Raw genomic sequence first — 25946 nt, forward strand, 5'->3', positions numbered from 1 at the left:
AAGTTACTGAGTAAATAATGTATCACAGCTAGTTCAAGCCTTGAAATGTATGGGGTTTAATTTCACTGTGTAGATATAGTTTCTATTAATTTATCTGGCACCTGAAACCGTTGGTGAAATAACACCTCCACACCTTCAGCTCTTTACTTCCCATAGTTGCAGAAAGAGAGGAGATCATGTCTGAAGAATGGACTCAATACCACTGGGTGTCATAGAAACTCATAGGCTGTATAAATAAGCTTGTGTTTGCACACATTCTGGGCTTTGTAAATGGGTAACAGAGAAGGTGGCTCTTACTGTCACTGTACTCTTACTGTGGCTCTTACTACAGAATCACAGACTGCACCTTTAAGTTTCAAGCTATTCATGTGTATTTGCTGAGGTATGTTTTGAATCTTATACTCTTTGTTTCCCGAACTCAAACTGAGAGGGTAGGTTCATGAGCGCACAAGACACACACACATACACACACACACACACACACACACACACACACACACACACACACACACACACACACACACACACACACACACACACACACACACACACACACACACACCTTAGACAAACACATACTAACACACATATACTCTAGGCGCTCGCACACACACACACACACACACACACACACACACACACACCTTAGACAAACACATACTTACACACATATACTCTAGGCGCTCGCACACACACACACACACACACACACACACACCTTAGACAAACACATACTTACACACATATACTCTAGGCGCTCGCACACACACACACACACACACACACACACACACACACACACACACACACCTAAGACAAACACATACTTACACACATATACTCTAGGCGCTCGCGCGCGCACACACACACACACACACACACACACACACACACACACACACACACACACACAAAAATAAATAATACACGTAGAACACAAACACACTCAACCTATAGTCAATAGTTTGGAGAGGTTATTACACCACTAAAACGTCACCACACCATCATATATTTGTCAACTATAAACCTCTATATACACAACAATGGCAACTGGTGCTTTCAAACACTGAAAGACAACTGTGCTGTTAATTTTCCAATGAGAAAACTATTACAGAAATAGCTATTGGAACAGAGGCCCCTACACAACCAATGTAGTCTTGAGAGAATATTCCAAACTCCACATGGAGCATGGTTCCAAAACATTCTCTTCCCAACAGGCATCAGATCACACTACCCAGGTGTGTGAACATGTGCTAATTCACAGTGATCTATCTCATAACCCCTCAGTTAAGTGTGTGTGCACTGGAGACAGGAAGAGCCTTTAACACGAAACAAAACAAGAGAAATGGGAAATGTCTCTAGGTTACGCAAACCCAACTGGGAACGGCTAAAAGAAAAACACCTGGCAGTCACAGTGTGAAGTGCGGATGGAACCAAGTCCACTAATACAGCAAGAGTTACTGATAGGGAAATATGAACCTCTGGCTTTAATCAATGATTGTGTGTAAAATCATACGCCTTAGTTAGCTGAAACATGACCTTTCTGTTTCTGCATATCTTTGACTCTTAACTGTCTAAGGTCTATATCCCTCGTACGGGATATTTTTATTTTTTTGTCAAAAAAAATGTAAAGCTCCGCGAGTTTTCGTCTTAGAGACATAAAAAGAACAACCACGGAAACATTGAACCCTTTTCTTTTATAATATATACAGTTCAAAATTTTAAAATAAATAAGCACTTTGTCAGGGGAATAGAACTGATGTGGTGCACTTTCTAGTATCTGAGTGGGGTTTCTGCTGCTAAGGACCCACCCATTAGCAAATGACAGCTATTCATATGATAAGGAGATGGTGATTCAGTGATCTCCATTGGGTCATGATGTGGCAAGATTCACTCCGGGGGGTTTGGGCCACAAAGACATTCTAGGGCCATTAGGATATGGCCTTTGTCTTTGCGAGAGGTGTCACAGGTTTGTTCACACCAACTCATCAATATGCATTTGTAGGGGCACAGATTTAGGAATGGTACAGGACACTCTGAAATTATAAATATGTGGTAGTGAAACAAGACATACTTTCTGAATGCTAAACTAACATGTGTTTAGCCAACACCTATGTTTACAAGGCTCAGAAATAAAAAGTCTTGTGAATAAATCTTTACAATGTGTTTATGTACAAAGTCTGAGCACCTCTGAAACAAGGATTTTCCAAGGGTATGTTTACATTTGATTTAAATTAAACTTTTTTTTACTACATTCCTTTTACTTACATGATATTATTGCTGAGGTCGTCTAGAATAGAATCATATATTCCATTTGTGCATCAATGTTTTAAGTTAAGCAAAATGTACAAAAACATCAAGGCATGTCAGACAACTTAGAAAAGTCTAAAAGGCCTTGGACCTTAGAGTGTTAAGTGCTGACCTTTCTAACTCTGTTTATGTGTTTAAATGTGTACCTTCTGTGTGTGAGTAATCAAGCGCTGATAAGAAAAACTGCTTTTCTGCCTTGCTGATGTATAACGTTGCAAAAAGTAAGATGACCTTGGACACCAGAGACCCACCACGTGATTATCCCTGCTGACAATGTGTTTTGCCGTCAGACAACTTCCTATAGAAACCTTGCGTGATGTGTTTAATTTGCTTCTCTCATCTGCTGGAGCCTGGGAGTGAGCACAGGCTCTCTCTCTTCCACTCTCTAAGAGTGGGCCTGTGCCTCTCTCTGGCCTTCTGTCCCATTGGTGAGCCTGACAGGCTTGTTGTTGTTGTTGATAAATAAATATACTTATATACAACTCAAGAGTCCTGAGGTTACTTGAGTGAATTTTCACCTTATAGTTACGGTGTTCACACAAGATGCATTTCCACCCAAAAAAAAAAAAACTATGTCATTACCACAGTTGTTGCAAACCAACACAACCATGCAAACCATGTTCCTACCAAGTCATGGCCAAACATGTTCCTAGTAATGGCCAAACATGTTCCTAGCAAGTAATGGCGAAACAATGTTGTTAACAAGTGATGGCCAAACAATGTTGTTACCAAAAAAAGGGCCCAACCATGCCTGGAATGCACAATGTAACTGATCTATGGCTGACTGGTCAAACACAACAAAATGTCAATGACTACACCTCAATAACCTAAAAAAACAACCTTGGCTAACAGCTGGCATTTACAAAGGTGATCTGATCTGATGCTGGACTGTATTGAGGAAAGAGGAAGGAGGAAGGAAAAAGGAGGAACAAGGAAGGTGGGCACATACAAACCACAAACTGCCTAAGACTGCCTCTGGGTGCGGACTGTATGTTTCAATACCCGGTTGCAATGTTTAGTCGGTCTACATGTATAGACATGTTAAGTATCTGTTTGTTTAGTGTACTAACACACCACTATCTACCTGAGGCATGATCAAAATGTGGACGGGTACATTCTGTGGCGGGGGGCGGCGCCTCCATAAAGATGTTATGCAGATAGGTTGACACTGCACTGTCTACACATGTTACACATGAACACACAGGCTAATCCAGATCCTGTCACACTACAATCACAAGGGCTTACATTTCTGTGTGTCTGTGTGTGCACAAGTCTATGGCATCAGGTCACCACAGCTACATTATGCAGCTCTGCAAAGCTGCTCAGCCGTTGATGACCTCAGTTGACAATTTGGTAATACTGTCATCAACGGAGAAGGCCAATCTGACTTCAATTTGGAAATACAGGATTGGTGGTCTTCCTGCCGGGCATTTCTGCCTGACGCACCTCCTCCGGTGCCATTGGAACTCAGGTGTACCTGAACATCATTTTGGGCATCAGCTGGGGACCACCGGTCATTGATGTTTCGCTCCTTTAACCCCAGGACATAGACCGGTGGCGGAGCGATGGCTGGGAATTCTCCCTGCCAACCCCTCTGATGCCCTAGGTGTTACTCGACCCCCAGCTCCTATACTTCCTCCACAGCCACAGCCAGAAGCTGCCCTTCTCGGCCTCCTCCGCCAGCTTCTTTGTCGCTCTCCGATGGCCAGCTACTGTGCACCCCAGGTCTCGGAGCAGGCGAGAGGTTGAAGAGCCAACAAAGCCCCTACACCCCACCTCTACAGGGCATATAGTGGCTTTCCAGCCAGCCTCCCTGCACTCAGCTGCCAGGTCCGAGTACTTTGCCTGTTTCCTCTCATATGCAGCTTCCTGTCCCCCCTCCCATGGAACAGTGAGCTCCACCAAGGGGACCGTTTTGATGGCCACGGACCACGGCACCATGTCTGGCCGTAGCAATGTTTCAGTGATCTCCCTGGGGAACTGCAGCTGCTTTCCGAGGTCGACTTTCATACTCCACTCGCTGCCGGGTGCAAGGAGCCTTCCCATGTTTAATGGGCGGGGGGCTTTGATGTTCTCGCCAGCCCTTGCAAACTGGATGGTGTGCCTTGCTGGGGCAGCTGCCCGGCTGTTTGCTTCCCGCCTGCATGACTCGGCCACCTCTGCCAGCTTCTTCAGGTCAGTATTGTGCCGCCATCTGTAGCGACCTTGGGACAGTGCTGTCTTGTAGCCCGACAGGATGTGCTGGAGGCTAGCATTGATGAGATTGCAGAGGGGGCAGATTTTGGGGACAAGGTAGGGTGTTGTAGGTTGCTCGGATCCAGAAGCTGATCCTGGCTTGGGGCATCTTCCACAGGTCGGGCCATGACATCGGCCTGTCCAAGATGCCTTCCCATGATGACCAGCCCCCCTGCCGGCTCTGAGACACCGCTTTGATGGTATAGTGTTCCTGCTCAGACCTTGCCACTTCCAACACCACCATGGCTTTCCTCTGTTGCTTGGAAGCCTTTGACCAGAAGAGGGGGGTCTCGCTCCGGCCAAGACCTGCTCGACCCACTTGGACTCGGCCAACCACCTTGCGATGGTTTAGCCTCCCGATTGCCTTGTCGACCTCTTCCTCTGCCTTCCACTTCCTTCCTGTTCGTACTTGGGTGCCCGCTGCCCTGACCATAGGGTCGGAGGATTCTCTCAGCTCCAAGACCATCCGAGCCTTCTCCTGTTTGTATCCCAGGCTGATGGAGTGGAGCGGCAGTTGGAGTGTGTTCCGACCAAAGAGGCCCAGATCTGAGAGGCATCTTGCTTGCCATTGAGGAAGGGACCTCACTCAACTTCAGCGGCCACATCACCCGGTGGTAGAGTATGTGCTGGTAGCACCACACCTTGTACTTGCCCGGGAGCTGGCTCCGGTGGATCCTGGCAAGGCCGTCTGCAAGCTGGTTCCTCACGGCCTCTCCCACCTGCTTGTCAGAGAGCTCCGCTGAGTAGGATCGCCCCAGGCTGCGGATGGGTTGTTTCGAGAGCAAAGGGATCTCTTCTCCCCCTGCAGTGAAGATGGTGTGGTCATTTCTGACCCCTTTCCTGAGGGACAGGCTTCGTGACTTGGACGGCTTTATCTTCATCCTCACCCAGCCTACAAGCTCATCCATCCTATTCAGCAGTCTTGTTGTACATGCTGCTGTCTGGAGGATGGTGGTGACGTCGTCCATAAAGCCTCTCAGCGGTGGTAGCCTTTGACTGGATGGCAGTTTCATTCCTCCGACCACCTTCCTCGCCCCAATGAGGATGATCTCGAAGGCTGCGATGAACAGGATGGGAGATATTGAACATCCCATTGCTATGCCCAATTCATGCTGCTGCCAGCCTGTGGTGAAGTCCTGATGGGCACAGCACATCTGTAGGTCAGCAAAGTACTTGGTCACCAGGTCTTTGATGCAGTTGGGGGTGTGGAAGAACTCCAGGGCGAAGTCGATCAGTTGGTGTGGAACGGACCCATATGCGTTGGCAAGCTCCAGCCACACAATGTGCAGGTCGCTCTTCTCTCTCCTTGCCCTCTGGGTTTGCTCCCAAATGACGGCTGAGTGCTCCACGCACCCTGGGAATCCTGGGACGCCGGCCTTCTGACAGCTGGTGTCTATGTAGCTGTTACTTGTGAGGTAGCTGGTCAACCTCTTGATTTTCCCTTCTACGTTCAATAGCGCGATGCTCCTGAATTGGCCGATCGAGTTGGAGTTCTTCTCCTTCGGAATAAGGACTGAGAACGCTCTCTGCCATTCTGAAGTGAGATGTTCTTTTCCCACGCCACTTTCTGGAGTTTCCACAGGATCTTTAGAACCCCTGGGCAGTACTTTTACAGCTTGTACGGTACGCCATTGGGGCCAGGGGCTGAGGCTGCTCTTGCCTTCCGAACCACATCTGCAACCTCACTGAGTTTGGGGGGAGCAGTGTTGAACGGGATGACTGGAGGGGCTGGGCGAGGAACATAACCTGAGGATCCCAGCGGGGTGGTTTTTGCGGGGTCGCTGTATTGATCCCTTATATGCTTCTCGAGCTCTAGCTTTGTGATCTCCAGTTTCCCACTCCTCTTGTCCTCCAGCAGTTGTTTTGCGTGCTTGAAGGGGTTCTTGAAGAAGTTGCTCCTCTCTTTCTCCTTCCTCCTCCTGCGCTGGCGAATCCGCTCTGCCCTCCTCAGGTTGGAGAGGCTCATCCTCACCTCCTCCCACAGTGGCTTCAATCCCTCTTTCTCCTCCTGGCTTGCCTTCCTCCACTGCTTTCGGAGCTGGCGCCGCCTCCACACCAACTGCTCAATCTCTTGTTCCCTCCTTCCTTTCTGCTTGGGGGCTGCTTTTCGCCTCTCTGCTACCACTCCAAATCGGCTCTTATACTCCTCGTACAGGATGGCTCCCAAGAAGTTAAGCTTGGATTCCACCCGGCCGCGGAGAGAATGCTCCAGGAGGACCGTGATGTCGTCGTCCAGCTTCTGCCAGACTGCGGACTCGTTGGCTTTTAGCCACTTGATTGCCTGCCTCCACCCGGGTTCTTTCTTCTCCCTTCTCTGGCATACTTGTTGGTAGTTGACCCTTGATGTTCCTGGTGTGTTTCCGGTGCCACTCTGTAAGGGACTGCTCTCCACCACCGGCCCTTCTGCCTCCTGCCTTCTGTCAGCAGAGTTGGATCCTTCTGGTCTGCAGTGCTGGACAGTAACGAAGTAAATGTAATTCGTTCCTGTACTTAAGTAACATATCTATGTATCTGTACTTTACTCAAGTATTTCTATTTGGTGAGACTTTATACTTTCACTCCACTACATTTCAAACTGAAAATTCTTACTTTTTACTCCATTACATTTAGTAAAACCTCTCGTTCCTTTTTACCAAAGCGAATCAAATAATGATAGGTCAAAGTGAGTTCACAATCACACCAATCAGGGATTAGCGCTATTTGCTCTGGAGTATTTTCGGTTTTGTCAGTTTCGTTCGTTCGTTCGTTGAGCGCGAGCTACGTTGAATTCTGCAGCATTTTGAAGCTGTTTTATGCTCAAGCTTAGCCTATGTAACGCTACATAAATGATAGAAGAAACATACACAATCAACTGTGTTTCTGCTCAGGCTCACATTTAAAAATGCTTGCCTTTTATCAGGGCACACGATGTCGCAAACGTTTATCATGCAGTTCTTGACAAGCGCCCTCGGTAATTTTGTGCAATTTATGCAAAAACTAGTTCCTGTAATTAATTTTTTTTTCTTCACGTTTGATCTGAGGTCAAGTGTTTTGTTTTGTACCTAGGGCTGTGTCTGTAGGGAATATCACTGCTAACAATAGTCTTCAGCACAAACTAGTACAAAACCACATTATCTGATTTTGTGGAACTAGTTCCTGTAATATATCATACTTTGAAACATAAATCAGGATTTATGAGTTTAAGGGTAGCACAGACAGACAGATGTGATATAGTAAAGGAGCTTATGTTTAACTCCACATTTTTTTATAATTAAATGTGCAACTTAGTTACAAATAAATGTAAAATGTACTAATTGTTCTCTTGTATTTCATAACCACTTTGTCTTACCTAATGGCAATAGATAGCTTTCAATGTTTTGTGCTTATACACTTTGTAATAGACAAATTTAAGACACTATTTAAAGATTGGCATTAGAATTTTCATCTTATATCAGTTGATTGAGCCGGAGCGTTGATGTGAAAATGATAAAAGGCCATTAGAACCATAATTCATTAAGGTAATTTTACTTTTAATACTTAAGTATATTAGCCTGACGATGTCATACTCATAATTCTAGTCAGAATATGAGTCTGAGATCGGACAATTGGGCTGTGATTATGGGGCGTGTTTCAACGAACCAGGAAAGAAAATTCCTCTTCGCTGAATTGGATACCTAGAACCAATCAGCGCAACGTAGTATTACCATCTGACAGATTAAACTTTTACCTGCTCCCGTAGGAAGGACGGCAAAAACATCTTTTCAATCGACAAATGCCTTGATCGCGTTTCTCTGTTCCTCTTTCAAAATGAATGCGCTGTCAATATCTGCTGAGATATGCCTGCTCACGTTACTTAATTAGCACTCAAGGCTAGAAGCTACCATTAGTTTCAACGATTAATTTGGCCAACGCATTAGCATAACCGATCAATAATGGTCTAGAGTGCTTTAGTTAGGACCTAAAATCCTCGGCAACACTCGTTTTGCGTATACACAACTAACCGAGTCAATGTAGACATAAAAAAGTCGTGTAGATAGCTTAAATCATATAAAATATGTCCCACTAAGCTCCCGAGACGGCGCCATCTTTGTTCGATGTATATTCCGGTATATTCTATCTATATCTGTCCATCAACGTATAAAGCCCGCCCTTACAATTTGATTGGTTTAGATTGCGTTTCAACCTTTTTGAAACGTTAAATCTCTCCCAACTAACTCGATTCCAGACTGAATCTCCCAGCCCAAAAATTTTGTGGGCGGAGTTCAGGCTGGTATCCAGGCTATAAGTATATATGAAGGCAAATACTTTTATACTTCTACTTAAGTGGAAATTCAAAGTGCATACTTCCACTTTTACTGGAGTAATATTTTACACCAGGTATCTATACTTTCACTTAAGTACGTAGTTAGTGTACTTCATCCACCACTGCTGGTCTGTGGTTTGAGACCTGGCTTCTGGTTCCTAGTGTCTGACCTGCGGTTGCAGCGCACTGTTGCTGCTGACCCTTGCTATGCACCCCTTCTTTCCTTGGTGGATTCGCAGTCCCCTGAAGGTTGTCACCTTCTCCCACCCACACCTGCATTTCCTCGTTATTCTAGAATCTTTGTCCGGTTCCGTTCCAGTCGTTGCTGTGAGGTCTGTCCGTTTTGGCCCTTCTTCCACCCCGCCTCTTGGAGGGCCGTCAGGTTGTTTTTCATTATTTGCCTTCGTAGTAAGTTAGGGTGTCCTTTGCAGGACAAGTGGGTTGGCGAACTAGCCCGCCACTCCCGGAGCAGACTTTCCTGCGGTCATCCAGTCTTTCCTGGACGTCTGAGAAAAATACAATCCAGAATCAAATAACCACCATGACATAAAATGTATTTCCATATTATTTAGTTTATATTATTTTTATATATATAATATCATTTTGCACCTAATCATATTATCTTAAAATTAGTTCTTTCAGTTTAACGCGTTATTAACGGCGTTAACGCAAACCCATTTTAACGGCGTTAATTTATTTATCGTGCGATTAACGCGTTATAAACAAAACAAAACAAAATTAATTAATTTTTTAATTAACTTTTTGCCCTCCCAAACTGTGTAGTAGGCTAACGTCCCGTTTGAGTGAATGATGAGCGCGATACGGCGAAATGGATGATAAAAGTTGTGTTGTGCAAAAGCAGCGAGCTTCACTGTTGTCTGAAAATGTCAACAGGCAGCTGGTTGAAAGCACAGAAGTAGTTGGCTTACCTTTTATTGGTAACCTAACTGTTAGGGTTTATTGTTTTTGAAATAAGCGGCCTGACTTCTATGTTCACAGCAAACTTGAAAAAAAAAAAAATATTAAGCCATGGTTTAACTGGAGTCCTTGTTTATTTTAAATGTGCACTTTATAATTTTATTTTGTACCGGCCTGTTTGGCAATGTTGTTTTTCAATCAAATAAAACATTGCTTAAAGGAAGCCAATCCACTTTTCCATGTTGATAAGAGCATTAAAATAAAATTGATGGAAAAAAATTATTGAAGGGACATTTAGAATAGATAAAAATTTGCGATTGCGATTCATTTTGATTAATTTAATCGCGATTAATTTTGAGTTTACTGTGACAAAAATGCGATTAATTGCGATTAAATATTTTAATCGTTTGACAGCACTACTTAAAATATATGAATACAACCAAATCATATTATCTTACATGGTTTAGAGCAAAAAAACTTAACCTTGTGATTGTCAGCTCTTGATATTCGTGTAAAAAAAAAAAACTTAAAAAAAAAAGAATCAATAACCACATCAACATTCTCTTGTTATTTAGAGGCTTCTGCACTGAAAAGAAAGAAAAACCTGAAGCCCTGCTATGGGTTGCTGCTGATTACTGATATGGGTTTTGTCTCTTAACGCCTGCTTGTGTAACAGTAACTATTATAACAGCGACCTTAGGACTTTAATAAACTACAGTAAGGTATTAATGGGATTGTAAATCATTTAGCAAGGCAAGCTGAGCTCTTGTATTTGCTGAATCCTACTGACTTACCTTTTCTCACAATGACATTCATGAGTTTGGTAAGGTTGCCATTGACATGCTATGCCTTAAAGGCATCGACTACTAATATGTTTTGAACAAGCAGTCGCTCCAATCCAGCACAGGGTGGGTGGAGTTGGTGCTGCTGTTGCTGGTGCAAGTTGCCGGAACACATTCAAGCAAAACACAGCTATATGCAAGGAACTTACTGCAAATGCTGCCTAATGTACGACAGGTAGGCATATAATATTTTTTCTGCTTATGATTTGCTGGTTATGATGTGGTCACATTGCCTTGACTGTTTTGACTCCTACCCTTGCAAAACTTCCTTCTGTGTTGTATGATGTATCCTAGAGAAAGTCAGGATTTGCAGAGCAGTAAAAAGTAAAAGTAGATTGTCCTGTTGATCTGACAGGACACAACTGATCTGCAGGGATGTGTATTAATGGAGAATTCTCAGCAGAATTTGCATTTCCGGTGCATATGCTAAAAACCTTAACCAAAACCATATTTACCCATACAATCATTGCTGTGTCTGGGTATGTAATATGTAAACAGGAATAAGCATGTGCATGTAAACAGGAAGAAGAAGCAGTTGAAGGTTTTTCTTGCACTACCTCCTATACTGTACTTTGTGTCCAGGAATAGCACAGCATTTGCCTATAGAATGTCAACTAGACTGTAAATGGTCAATGTTGGCAAGGGAGAGTGATTGTATGTATTTAAATGTACACATGTGTATGTATGTATGTACGCATGTATGTGTGTATGTATGTATGTGTGTATGTATCAGTGTTGGGAAAGTTTTCTTTCTACATGAACTAGTTCAGTTCATAGTTCACAAATTTAAAAATTAACTAGTTCAGTTCTTAGTTCATTATTCAAAATTTTGAATTAAGTTCACAGCTCCAAAAAATGAACTAGTTCAGTTCTTTTTTTCAATATGTTGCGAGCTAAATACATTATAAACCTCTATATGTCTGCAATACCGCTCTCGGCCTCTATACAACTTTGGCGCTCTCACACTTGCCAGGAATAGACAGTAGGCCTATAGCAAGCACACACGCAGCGATTGGATACAGGGCTGTTAACGGTGTATTTTTCACCAGGAAGTCTCTAGAAATCTGGCACCTTATGAACGAAATTAAAAAGAGTGAACGTGCCGTTCACAGAAACCAGAATGAACGCGTTCACAGTATCGTTCATCAGGCAATAATACAGAACGTTCAGTTCACGTTCACCAAAATTATGAACGAGTTCATGAACTTTCGTTCAATGAACGCGTTCAGGTACAACAGTAGCCTATGCATGTATGTGTGTGTGTGTGTGTATGTATGTACACATGAGACGGTTGCGTTGTTATTCATGAAGTAGTTTAAGCCTGAAGAGCAGGTGGATCCCGAAAAACCAGTTGTAGGCCTACGTGGCGTTGAAAGAACCACATCAGTCCCCTAGGGTGTCACGCTAAATATCATAAAGTTGCAGTGGAATGAGAGAGTGCACTCTGTACTAGTACAGTGTGCTGTCTCTGTTCTGATCAAATCAAAGTACACTGGGTTACTTTGACAGTTACGTGAACTAAATGCACTGCTAACTGCACCACGCAAACATCATTGTGTAGGTGTTAAGGCTTCCCCATCAAACGGCCGTGTTAAAGCAATCTAATGTCAAAATGAAATGAAACAAAGCATGGAAGTTTGAGATACACATACTGAAACACTGGTAACTGAATGAAAAGGACTGTAAAAGGTGAGGTTCGAGTACAGTATGTTGTTGTTGTCCTAGTGTGTCGGTAAAAGCACCTCTGTAGTTAGAATGCCGTTTATGGGTTTAATTCAAGAATGCAGGCAGCACAATAATGCACAGGACTCAAATCAGGCATAGCCAACAAAACACAGACACGTTTTGTATGTTTGTGGTCTAGAAAAAAGGAAATAACTGACAAATTATACATTGGTTTAGATAAATAACCTAAAAACAACAATAATACATCACATTGTTAATAAAAACAACAATAATACATCACATTGTTTATATATATATATATATATATATATATATATATAGGCCTATATATATATGCACAGATCAAAAACTAACACAAGATTTTGACAACAGTACAATTGTAGTGGTTACTGTGTGACTACACTGCCATCTACAGGTTAATCACGTCCATTTTCGTAGTCGGGAATAATTCAACAGTGATACCACGCTAATGTGTACGTACGGAGCCCCTAAAGGGACATGGAGGGAAACTTTTTTTTTTGCGAGATCTTGCAAAACTATTGAGAGATCTCGCAAAACTATTGCAAGATCTTGCAAAAAGTATTGCGAGCTCTCGCAAAAACTATTGCGAGATCTTGCAAAAAGTATTGCGAGCTCTCGCAAAAACTATTGCGAGATCTCGCAAAGTTCTGTCCTACTTCAGTAAACCGAAAGTAAAACAGCCACACAGCGTAGCCATCATCATCCATGCAGTGTGCTCTATTGTGGGACCAGAATGGTAGAGCACTGACGTACGTTTGTTTGATAAAAGTGATGGATAGACACATAGCACTTTATTTTGGGATGGGGCTCAAATACGATGACATTCAGTCGGCCTTAGACATGAGGCATGGTTACCGCATAAGCCTCAGACACCTTAAGAGGCGGATCGCCGGACTGAGGCTCACCCGCAGGACAGGCTACTAGACTTTGGGTGTCTCATTCGTCTTATGTCCTCTTTTGGGACTTCTCTAGAGTCCATAAAGCGCTCCAAATCCTCTTCCATGGTTGCAACTACGGTCCCACAACAGAGCACACTGCATGGATGATGGCTACGCTGTGTGTCTGTTTTACTTTCGGTTTACTGAAGTAGGACAGAACTTTGCGAGATCTCGCAATAGTTTTTGCGAGATATCGCAATAGTTTTGCGAGATCTCGCAAAAAAAATGTTTCCATCCATGTCCCTTTAGGGGCTCCGTAAATGTGCAACATCACGTTCTAAATGGAATCCTTACTCACGTTGTAAATAATAAACGGAAGTTGACAATCATCAAACAGCACATCAAACAGTTTTAACATACTCACTAACATCATTAACAATTAACCTCAACTGTAATCAAAGTAGCCAGGAATACACTACTATTATCTCCACATACTAACACCTACGACGTTATAACAGTACGGAATTCATTTGTACGTTCATCCAACAAAGAAAACAAACTTAGTTTGCCAGTGACGCAAAAACGTGATGCAAGTAAGTAAAAATGCAGTCCAACATCCACCGCTAAAGGGGCCAGCATGCTTCTGCTAAGACTCTGCCATGCTGACTCATCAGGTGATTTCACCCTACTCACCGAGCTAAGGTCTTGTCTGCGAATTGGTACATTTCGCATGTGCGAGAGTCGCCATTCGCTTGGCACAATTCGCTTCACGCGAGAGTCGCCACTTTGTGAATGAAGCGCGCTTCACTTAGGACGCGAACTACAAACAAATAGCTACACGTAACCTATAAACGTTGTTGAGACTTTTATTAAAGATAACAATAACAAAACAGAGACAAATAGCCACACGGTCAAGCAATGTAATTTATTACGTTCTACGAATCCAACTGATACAAACATGTAGCCTACTGTTCGGGTAGTAATCTACAGCAACTCTTGACTTCTATTGAAAGAGATTTTGAAATCCTCAAAACCTGGTTTGATGTTAATAGATTCTAATTCATGGTCTTTGGAAATCGAAAAAGGAAATAGGTAAGGACATTCAATTAAAAATAAGTGATGCTGAACGAGTGACCGAGATAACATTTCTAGGAGTGGTCATTGACCATAAATTAACATGGAAACCACATGTTTATTATATCAAAGGAAAGATCTCTTAGATGATAGCAATTTTGTACAAATCAAGAAGCATGTTAAACGATAAGGCCTTACATATTATTTACTGTTCACTTATACTTCCCTAGTACATATCATATTGTGTGGAAGTCTGGGGATTGACATATAAAACAACTGTCAATGAAATCATTATTTTACAAAAACGAGCCATAAGGATAATAAATAAGGTTGATTATTATGCACCCACTAACCCATTGTTTATGAAATCATTTGTTATGAAATTTAATGATCTGGTATATTATAAAATAATGCAAATAATGTATCGAGCTAAATCAAACCAACTCCCAGTCAGCATACAAAGGTTTTTCTCATTTCAAGAGACAAAATATAATCTCAGAGATGTCTGTAAATTTAGTGTACCAAATGCCAAAAAATTAATTAAAAGGAGATGTATATCTGTTGTTGGAATTTCATTATGGAATGATGCTAACATAATCTTAAGAAAGTGTAAGACATTCTTTGTTTTCAAAGGGATGGTAGCTAAAGCAATTTTTGAGGGCTACAAGTGTCCATAATGTATGCAGGATTTTGTGCTGTTTATTTGGGATCTTGCTTCATTGCTCTTCTTGTGACTAACTTTTTGGAGGCAATTCTTTTGTTTGTTTTTTATTTCCATTACATGTATTACTTGTAAAAAATAAAATAAAAATGCATATGTTGATGGGTAGCTTAAATTGGTCAAACAGGACAGGCTTAAATACAAGCATTATGCTTCAGCTTGTGCCTTTTCAGTCACTTTGAATGTATTATTATTTGTGTTGAACTTGTTTGTTGTTACTGTGGGTGACTGAATAAAAACATAATCAATATCAACTTACATTACCACTGCACACTCACAACCTTACAGATAATGTATTGTATAGCATTTGTATTCAGTATGATATGACAGCGCAAGATATATGGGGTATGAGTAGTTGTAACATTGGCAGCAATAGTTGGTCATTAGCGCAGATATGATACAGGTACAAGTCAAGTCAAGTCAAGTCAACTCTTTTATTGTCAGATACACAGAACAACAGAGTTGGACTGGGCACTGGAATGCTTAAGACAGGACACCATACCACACTACCATAGATACTAAACATAAATACACATATTAAACAGATACTAAACAGATAAACAATCTACATGAGCTAAACTGAACATGAGCTGGACTGAGAAAGTAGTGCAAACAGCAGTAAAAGTGAGCCAGTGAAGAGTAAAGTGGCAAGTGTAAAGTGAGGAGTGCATTATTGTTCATTTAGGAGTCTGATGGCCTTAGGGTAGAAACTGTTCTCCAGTCTGCGGGTGCGAGACCGGACACTTCGGAACCGCCTACCAGAAGGCAGCAGGGTGAACAGTCTGAAGGATGGGTGATGACAGTCTTTTAGGATCCTGCCAGCTCTTCGGAGGCATCTTTTAAGGTAGATGTCCTGAAGGGATGGGAGTTTCCTGCCGATGATGAACTCAACGGATCTGACCACACTGCGTAGGGCCTTACGGTCCATGGCTGTGCAGCTTCCAAACCACACTGAGATGCTAATAGTCAAGATGCTTTCTATAGTGCATCTATAGAAGTTGGTGAGGATGTCTGGATTCATGCCAAACTTCCTGAGTCTCCTCAGGAAGAAGAGGCGTTTTCGGGCAGCTTTGACCACCTTGTCAGTGTGGGCAGACCAGGTGAGATCATTGCTGATGTTGATATGATATAAGTACAATGCAACGGAATCTAACCAAAGGAACCATAGCAGAAGAGTGCAGAGTATTCTGCATAGTGGTAATATAAAAATAAATAGATGGGATGTATACAGTATGATATGACAGTACAAGATATATGGGGTATGAGCAGTAGTAACATTGGCAGCAATAGTTGGTCATTAGTGCAGATATGATACAGGTACAGGTGAAGGTAGCAATAGAGGTTATGAATGAGGTAAGACATGATAAGATATATAGGCCTAAGTACAATGAATATGAGGTAAGAGTCATGAGGCATGATATGACATAAATAGATATGAATACACTATAAAATGTTAAGTGGCTGAACAAAAAAAATACCAATTCAACACCCACAAGCTAGTTTACACAGCACCAGGTTACAACCATCAAGGCGGCTCCTGGCCTATTGTTTAGGTTGATGGGCCATCAGACCTGGTTCCTGGCTTTTTTGTGTCTTGGAACCAGAGCTCTTACACTCTGATTGTTTGTTTTTGAAATAAATGACATGAAATGACATTGCTTGAACGTGTAGCTATTTGTCTCTGTTTTGTTACCGACTTTCAACCACGAGAATGAGTAAAATCTTGTTTTGTTACCGACTTTCAACCACGAGAATGAGTAAAATCTTTAATAAGAGTCTCAACAACGTTTATAGGCTACGTGTATTAGTTTTGTCTTTGTGAGTCAACAACGTATATGTCTCATATGCGCCCGTCTCTGTGCAATTCTGTACCGACTTTCAACCACGAGAATGAGTAAAATCTTTAAAAAGAGTCTCAACAACGTTTATAGGCTACGTGTAGCTATTTGTTTTGTCTTTGTGAGTCAACAACGTATATGTCTCATATGCGCCCGTCTCTGTGCAATTCAGATCGCGTGTCTTTGTGAGAATTGTCAACAACGTAGCCTATACTGTATGTCTCATATGCGCCATACTGTATGTCTCATATGCGCCCAAAGTGTCGACTCTCGCCCACTCGAATTGTGCCTGATTCGCGTGAAGCGAATGGCGACTCTCGCACATGCGAATTGTACATGCGAATTGTACCAATTCTGAAGCGAATGGCGACTCTCGCACATGCGAAATGTACCAATTCGCAGACTTGGCCTTACCTGACTCACCAGATGCACGGCGAAACAGATCTACACGCATGCAAACAGGGCAATCTACTACGGTCACTGGCCTTTCTAATACATACACTTACATCACAGAATGCGATGTCTATATGCAATGACTAGAATCTGGAGGCATGTTTTTTTTCTCAACATGAGACGGTAGGAGTAAGGGTTAAGTGGACGACAACATCCAAATTTGTGGCAAATATTTTCAGATAGTTGGAGCCTGTATATTGGTCCTTAGCGTTGAAACCAGGCCATGACACATCAATGAAACAACCCCTACAATCTGCTAGGTTACTTCCAACCTTGTAACATTGACAGACAGGGTGGTGTATTTTTAGAGATGGAAAAAGAAAACCGATGCATGGCAGATCTTCTTGTTGAGTCTTCTTGCGACACAGCCGCACTAATGGAAAAAATATGAGGAAGTTTGTATCTTCTCTGTGTGTGTTTCCACTGAATCCCTATAGCCTACAAGATACAGATCTGCACTGTCTTCCCCCTTGAAATGTTTTCAGCGTTATACATAGTGGGCCCCTCTTGGATGGATCCGTATACTTTCCTTAGACAATTCTATTTACACTGACTCTTACAGATTGGTGTTTCAGGTCTCAATGACTTTTTGATTGTTGGAAGTTATTGTGGCATAAAAGGATCAGTCCAAGCATTCAAAGCATGAGTTGGAGCCTGACAAACCCAATACTCCATCTAACATTTTTAGGCATTCTTCCAACTTAGACAAATGGTTCAGAATACAATGGTTTAATGGTTCAGAATAGACCAGGCAACTGAAAGCAGCACTAGTTTATTACCATCTAAAATATGTTGTGGGAATTTGTGAACTGTGCTGTCAATATTTCACATGACTGCTCACTCAATTCAGACATATTAATTTGACTATTTAAATATGATTTTGAGGTTGTTCCAAGGCTTCTACCTTAGCAAGTGAAACACTCACGTTTAGTCATATCAGTGTGTGACATTTCACCATAGACATTGAATGACAGGAAGAACATTGCAGTTGTCGCCAACAACATACAATTCAGCCCACTGAAACACTTGAAGCAAAAGTCACCATATTCAGACATGCTTTAGCAGTCTGTTTTTGGGAAACTTCTTATTTCGGGGAACTTTTTTGTCCACTAGATAGCAATTGTGTTACAGTGGATGACATTTTATTCAAGCTGCTTTGTAAAGCCTTGGGGGCTCATTAGTTTGGTTGGAGATTGATGAGCATTCCTGCTGTATTGTACGGACAGCAGACCATTTTTTGTCATTTCCCTGTCAGTGCCCCTGCTCACCTTCCACGCAGACAAGCTGTGATTGTGAAAAATTACAACATCTCATCTTCTATGCTACACTAAATAAGTCTGTAGTCAAGATAGCATACATGTAGACTTGCATGCAATGGTCTGTACCAGGGTTATAGTGCTCTAACTCAATACTGGACCGATTGTTTTTGTCCCTGGTACAAATTTGGACACAGAAAATCTCAAAAAATATCCCAAAGTTTATTTTAATAAAAATAAATTAGGTAAGTCTTGAAAATGGAATATAATTAAAAAAAAATACATTTCACAGTCTAAAAAACTGCAAGAAGAGCTCCGATCATGTAACAGTAGAATGAAAATGTCTCTCCCGAAACCATCAACACCGGTTGCCCTCAAGGCTGTGTTCTTTCCCCTCTACTCTTCTCCCTGTACACCAACAGCTGCACCTCCCGTCACTAGTCCTTCAAAGTCCTTAAGTTCGCGGACGACACAACTCTCATCTCTGGTGGGGATGAGACAACCTACAGGTGGGAGATTGACCATCTGTTGACCTGGTGTGGACAGAACAACCTGGAGGTCAACGCTCTGAAAACAGTGGAGATGATTGTAGAATTCAGAAAGAACCCAGCCCCACCCACCATCATCACAGTCGAGACTGTGGAGTTCTTCCGCTTCCTGGGCACCATCATCTTCCCGTCTGCAGTTGGCCTCATCATCAAGGGGTCTCAATGTTACAAAAAATAAATAAGAACACTATGCACTTATGATGCTTGAATTTTTCAGCATTGCAGTTCAATTTCTTAAAATACAATCATTATTCAGCAAGTAAAATACAGCAATGTTTTGCCCTAACAGAAACAAATTAAGGTGCTGTTATACCTTCATACAGAGTAGCAAACAGCCATCTTTAAGACAGGCCTGTGCAGCCTTGTCACTATTCGCTGTGGCTTCGTAACATGGTTATGGCCTTGACTGTACTGACTGATACCAAAGCAGTTTGAGGGTGACACTCGATAGATGAAAGAGTCGCCTCTCTAAACAGACATGGGACCATGTTTGTCTTCAGTCTCTGCACAACTTAAGGTAACTGGTTAAATAGCATTGAAGCACCCGTTTTACTCCAAACTGTATTTTATGTGTAAAACTAAGGGGTACTCACTGCCCTGGATCAGTAGACATCTCAGTGGGTACCCTATGATGTTCCTCACGCTGTCTGAAATAACAGCATGAGATCAAATTAAATCTGTAAAATCTGTAGTCATCTATATCCTGACGTACAGTCAAATCACTGAAACACATGATATGAAAAAATCTGGATTCACAAATTAAAAAAGAATGAGACAATTTCTTTATAATGCAAGCATTTGTATTTTATGTATTTTTATTATTTATATATTTATATTATTTGGTACACACATTTAATATAAACATATAAAATACACTCACCCATCAAAATATGGGTAACAGAAATAAGCCACAGCACAAAGACCAGCCACCAAGAACACGACTGCCAGAGAGATGCCTACAATGGCTGTCCATGCAAAATACAGAGAACATAAAAAAGGGTGATTAGGGTGTGTTTAAATGACCCAATGTAAGATATGAAGATATGACAGAAAGACACGCAAATATTATAGATCAGACTAGAGTAAAAAGAAGTTAAATGACTAAATCATGACCATGGCAATGTATGTCAAAAGCTTTATCACACTAAAAGGCCTGTAGCCTCCCTATCCCTTTATGGTCGTCTGTTGACGGAGAACCAGAAACACAGGAGAGCCCTCTCCGACGTTGCAAACCCTCTCTGAGCACCTGTCCGTGGCCTGACGATTTTCAGCCTACTTGATTCACCCATTGGCCTAGTTACATGCCTTGGGTGAAGCAACCCGAAAACCATGCGTTTCTTTTTTAAACACAATTTAGTAGTCTGCTCTTATCGGCGCACTTTTCAGCTACGCACTTCGGAGGGCTGTACAAATTCAAGCACCACTACAAGGCGAAACACCATATTGCATTTGAAGTCGGCAGTAGGCCTAGCTCTAACATTATTGTAAGTGTACAAATTAAAATGACAAAGTTTGTCAAATTTGGATCTGTCCTTGCTTCTGGTTCATTTCAGTGGGTGGCTGGTATGATGCACATATTTTAGGTCACTTTCAGTGGGAAGGTGTTTAATGACTAAAGTTAATTAACAGCGCCTTGAGACAGTTTTATTGTTTGGGCTCTATACATATAAAATGGAATTGAATTAACAGGCCGTGCAGCATGATCCCAAACTGAGAAATTGAAGCATACATTCCGATGTAGCCTACCTTCTCAACGGTGAGTTTTTAAATCATGAATACACCTCAAACACGTCTTTAAATTGGCCTCGCAAATGGGTAACGGTCAGTTAACTTATGTGTTAGTTTTATGTTCATAAGTTTTAATTTGTGGTTATTTGTAATACAAATCTCTCCTTGCTTTAATTTTCAAAATAAATGTTTTTGATTTTGTTTTCCATGGATTTTAATGAGATTTCCAAGACTAATGCGAAAATCAAATATTCCATGTGATTCCGACAGCCAATAAAAACAAGGTTGAGACTCAGTTTATGTCTACTTCAAATAAATCACAACTTTTTAATGGGCCCGCTTTCATTATGAAGAGAATATGTGTAACTGAAATGTGTTTAACTGGCTGCACACAAAAAGGACTTTCAAGCACTAATGAGAGAATACGGCCCTTATTTCGCTCATCACCCCCTTACTGCAATATCAAAGAGTGAGGGAGCCAGCTAGTCAGGGAACCAAGTCAGCCATAGTGCTGATACACAAATCACTCATTAGGCATCACTAATTTCTATGTGAAGTGTTTAAGTGCACTGTGTCACTCTGTGGTGTGGTTGTCCATATGGTGGAAGCATTTTGTGAAGGCAAGGTCTTGCAGTTCTTCTCCCATTCAGTGATTTGGTCATCTCTGTATTTTATTTACATCTAATAACTCCATTAGTAAACAACACCTTGATGCCAACACCATGCATTCCTGTTGCTCAGCTCTCAACTGGCAGCACAGGGTCCTAACAACACCAAGGTCATGGGCTTAATGTTTTTGCTAGATGTGCTTAAAGTCACTTTGGATAAAAGTAACAGCTAAATGTTAATGTGTCCATGGCTCTCTATGTTCAGCAGAAGATGCTGGAGCTCAATTCCATGGATGCTCCTAACAATTACATACTTCCATCACACACTAACAGCACAAACAGCCTGGCTCAAACCAACTCTTGTCTTAGCCATTTATAGAAGTTTAATAAAAAGTTAATGTTGACAGCAAACGTACAGCGTATGTACCGGTATGTACACATGTGGCTCTACTACATCATCAAAACTTACCAGCTGTCGTCAATTTACTCTGAGAGGCGGTTTCTCCAGGTGAGGTAGGGCCAACTGCAGAAACAGACAAATATACACAAAAACTTACACCCTGAAAGAGAATTCGTTAGAGGGCAGTAGCATGATGAATTTAGTGAAATTTTGATGAAATCTTGTCGGATAGGCTACCTTTCTTATACTTTCTATCAAGACTCTGAATTTTAAATTCTGAAGGGAAAGGTAACAAAAGGGGAGGCATAGCCAATTTGTTTATCTTCTCTTCTAAACTTCTCTTTAGTACACCATTTCACAAGTTAGAGTTCCAAATATGCCTTAAATATGCAAGCAGGAAGCATGTTAGCAACAACTTGCAGACAGAAATTGAAGGCTACAACAAGACAACAACACCCCCAAAGATGCAAGCAGTTGAGACAGACATGTATCATGGTTTAGTTAAATATCTAATAAAGTCCCAGATTTAAGGCGTTTCAGGATTAAAAGCTAAGTAAAAGTGCTTTAACAAACAATTTGATGTGATGGAGAAGCTGACAGCTTGTTGAAACTCAGTTCAGTCGGTGTTAACTGGTACAGGTTACCCATGAAATAAGCAGGTGGCTTAGATGTGCAGTCAAATTAAGGAAAGGAAAAATATCTAAGCAATGTAAATACTATGTGTGCTCCTACCAGATGTAGTGGAATTAGTCTGTGAAGCGCTTCCACCTGGTGGGGCTGGGACCACTGCAGTGAAATACAAATGTGAAAACATAAGAGAGAGGATGCATTACAGTAAAGTGCAACATATATCACATTTTCTTCAGATGTTGCAAACCACAATTATGGAAGCCATAAAGTTCTAGCACTTTAAGGTTAATTTAGATCTTCGCAATTTAATCTCGATCTTGACTTCAATATCTTGAGACAATGAAACTCTCACAGTGAACTCTCACCCAGTGAAACGCCACCAGTTTTTTTAAGCTTAGGAGGAAATAATAAAACATACAAGGTTTATTTTATTTAATTTATATCCGGTCACCCATTAAACCTCCAGGCAGTAGATGTTCTTAGTTACAGTATCAGTTGTTTACAATTATGTCAATGCTTCATTCAAGATGAATAAGTGATTTTACATGTATTATAAGGCAGGGAGATGGTCAATCCTCCTGTCAAACTCACGCAATTCAAAAGTCGACAACAGCAACTTTTCGGTAGCCCATACCATCCAACCTCGCGACCATGTTACCGATTGATCGTTGGAACTCTTTTTGAGAAACACCAAAACCCTGAACCACGGCTGTAACGTCGAAGGATGTGACGATGGTACGACAACAACGCTTTCGAGAAACCCACCCCAGGACAGGACCGACACTGTATTGGTACCTTCAGAGCGATGTATTCCCCCTGTGAACACTTGTTCTTCTTTGGTTGGTTGTCTTTGCCTTTTCTATGCAGCAAGATATTGCAATCGAGATTGTATATTCTCCCATTTGTGGTTCCTAAGTGGTGGCCTCAAATTCTGTCCGGTGTATTCCTTATAATCGGCGCACTCTCATCTTGTTGTGGGTTGTTCCATTTTGTTTTATTTGGATAAAAGCCCCTGCTATAGGCCTACAAAAATTAAAAGTTGATATTGATGGTGATAAATGGGAGAGAATGAGAATGCATTGATCCAAGATGTCTATGATAAACTCGGCTTGACCTTCTATCTCACGTTCCTCACTAAACTTATCCGAAACAGGCACATTCGGCCTAATACTGAGCTGACATATAATTTACAGATGAACATTTACAACCAAGTCTATTAGACTTAATTGTGCTGCTTATACAAGGCCTATGCAAATTATTATTTTGCCTGTGTCATGCCAAAAGCATCCGAAACTATCCCCCAAAAAATGTCATGTTATGCAAAACATAGTATGAATTCATGTTAATGATTTGATATGTTAGCCAACACTATTTATTTATTTTTTTTTTTTACTTTTTAACCCTTAAATGGTGTTCGCCGTTAGGATTGATATGCCTGATAAAAAAGGTTTTTGTAAACTTTTGATTTAGATCTATTTGACCTAAAACGTAAGTTTATCATTTATGACCGTTTAAACTATTATAGGCTATAGCATTTCTAGGTTTAAGTCTCTTCCTTATCTATTTCTCACTTATTCACTTCACAAAATATTTTACCATATAAAACTAACCTAGTGCAAATCTAAATGTCATCATTATTAGTGGTCGATGTTATGCATTAACAATAAACAGCATTTAATATATAGGCCTACATAAAATTACATCATGAAATTATTTTGTGTAACATTTTATCCAACGTAATAACACATCTATCCATCAGGTCATATTACCACACGATTTGAAATTATAGCCATTGGTTGAAAAAATATAGAAAAAAATATATAGTCTATAAAAATACCTACGATTTGAAAACCTCTCATAACATTTTATATTTCAGATCAAAGAACAAACAACGTACGATACAACTGAGTCTTACCATATAATGCTGAATATTTGTCCTGAAACGAATGAACGAATATCATTAAATAAATCACATTCAAATAACAAATGGATGTTTCTACTAGCTGCAAACCTGGTATATTTTTTTACAATAAAGTGAAATAATTTACTTCCAATCAGTAGGCCTAGAAGATGCAAATATCACCCCGGTCTGCAATCCCGGTAAAATCACCAAAAGTACATACCGAATATCGGCCGGAACAAGAGATAAACCATGACAGATTCAGGAGTCTCGTCGTGGCCAAACTGTTCCGTGTAACATTAATGTCAGGGTCAATGACGCGATGATTTGGGTATACCCCAATGACTGTGTTGTCCTAGAAAAAATGATTTTGATGTGAGAGCATTCCCGTGTCTGTGTGTGCAACATCATGGAGGGGGGGGGGGGGGGGGGGGGGCACTACGGATCATTAATCGTCATGTAATATAACGGTTGAAACATTTAATAAGTAATGTCCAAAGGCTAAGAATTTTTCGGTTTTGCTGCCCATCCTTGCCTTTGGCCTGGAGTTGTGCTGTGTTTTTCAACTACGTGGCTATGCAGCTTTAATTCTCCTAACTAAAACGCCTTGACTTCCGCGTCGCACAATCTGTGCCGGACTTGGAATTGCCCGCTTCCACGCTCACCAAAGTGGACCCTCCCTGCTGAAAACTCCTGGTGACAGTTACCTTAGGCCTACATATCAAAACCAAGTTAAATGAAGATGGGTGGTTTGGCTGGTTTATCATTTAATAGTCAAATAACTTGTTTCCTCCTCTCCTCTGTTGCTATTCGTTTATCTCCTAAAGATTCTTTTTAGAATTTCATAAACTCCTCACAATGATCTCATCTCTTTGCTTTGTGTTCTTGGTAACGAACATCCATGTTGATACTATGCTCTCACACATCTGAGTTCATTTCTAAGCATATCCACAAGTGCTGCTCGCTCCAACTACTCCTCCATCATAGATGGTGCTAAGACTGGGCCGACTGTTAACGAACAACTCCAACATCCTTGTGCTAGCGTACCCCAATACAGCTGAGCAGTGTCAGGCTTTTTTTTCTTTTTTACATTTTTCTTTCTCTTCCTTTCAAATCTGATTTAAAGACTTTTCTTCTTCAGAAACATTTCTCCCCCTCCTTTAACTGCCGAGCTAAACGTGACATTGAGTCCATGTGAAAAGTGCTCTATAGATATAACTTATTTATTTAAGGCTAAAACTAGTCAATTGAAAATGTACATAACGTTGACCATAGGCATGGGGTTACTACACAAGAAGTACTACTACCGGCACAGTGCTCCAGTCCTGCTCACACCCTGGGTCGTCCAGATGGGATTCTGGCACATTCTGCAGAGTGCACAAGATGTTCACACTGGCAGCGATTGCAATGCAAATTATTACTGGAGCAGCCATGGTCTGCAAAGACACAAAGATGAAACAAAAGTAATTACTATCCATCCTTATTGATAGAGATTATTTCCAAACACTGTTAATGACTTAAGAATATAATTTGTCTACAAAACGGTAAAAATGCGTAAATTAATAAAAGAATTGTTGTTGTAGCCTTTTATGATAGGCCTATCTATAAAAGGCCAATG

At 41.3% G+C, this 25946-nt stretch overlaps 1 protein-coding gene across 1 annotated transcript in view; it reads left to right on the forward strand.

Moving 5' to 3' along the window:
• Window positions 1-13759: 13759 nt before the first annotated feature.
• LOC308380130 (C-C chemokine receptor type 5-like) overlaps window positions 13760-25946 on the forward strand; it is a gene marked incomplete at both ends in the record, with an annotated part of 46135 nt that continues 33948 nt past the window's right edge. The window contains 2 exon segments of the mRNA XM_080857400.1: window positions 13760-13765; window positions 18956-19198. Of these exon segments, the coding sequence (XP_080713526.1) occupies window positions 13760-13765; window positions 18956-19198 (249 nt within the window).

The sequence above is a fragment of the Sprattus sprattus genome, assembly GCF_963457725.1.
Source record: "Sprattus sprattus genome assembly, chromosome: 19".
In the NCBI taxonomy this organism is placed as follows: Eukaryota; Metazoa; Chordata; class Actinopteri; order Clupeiformes; family Clupeidae; genus Sprattus; species Sprattus sprattus.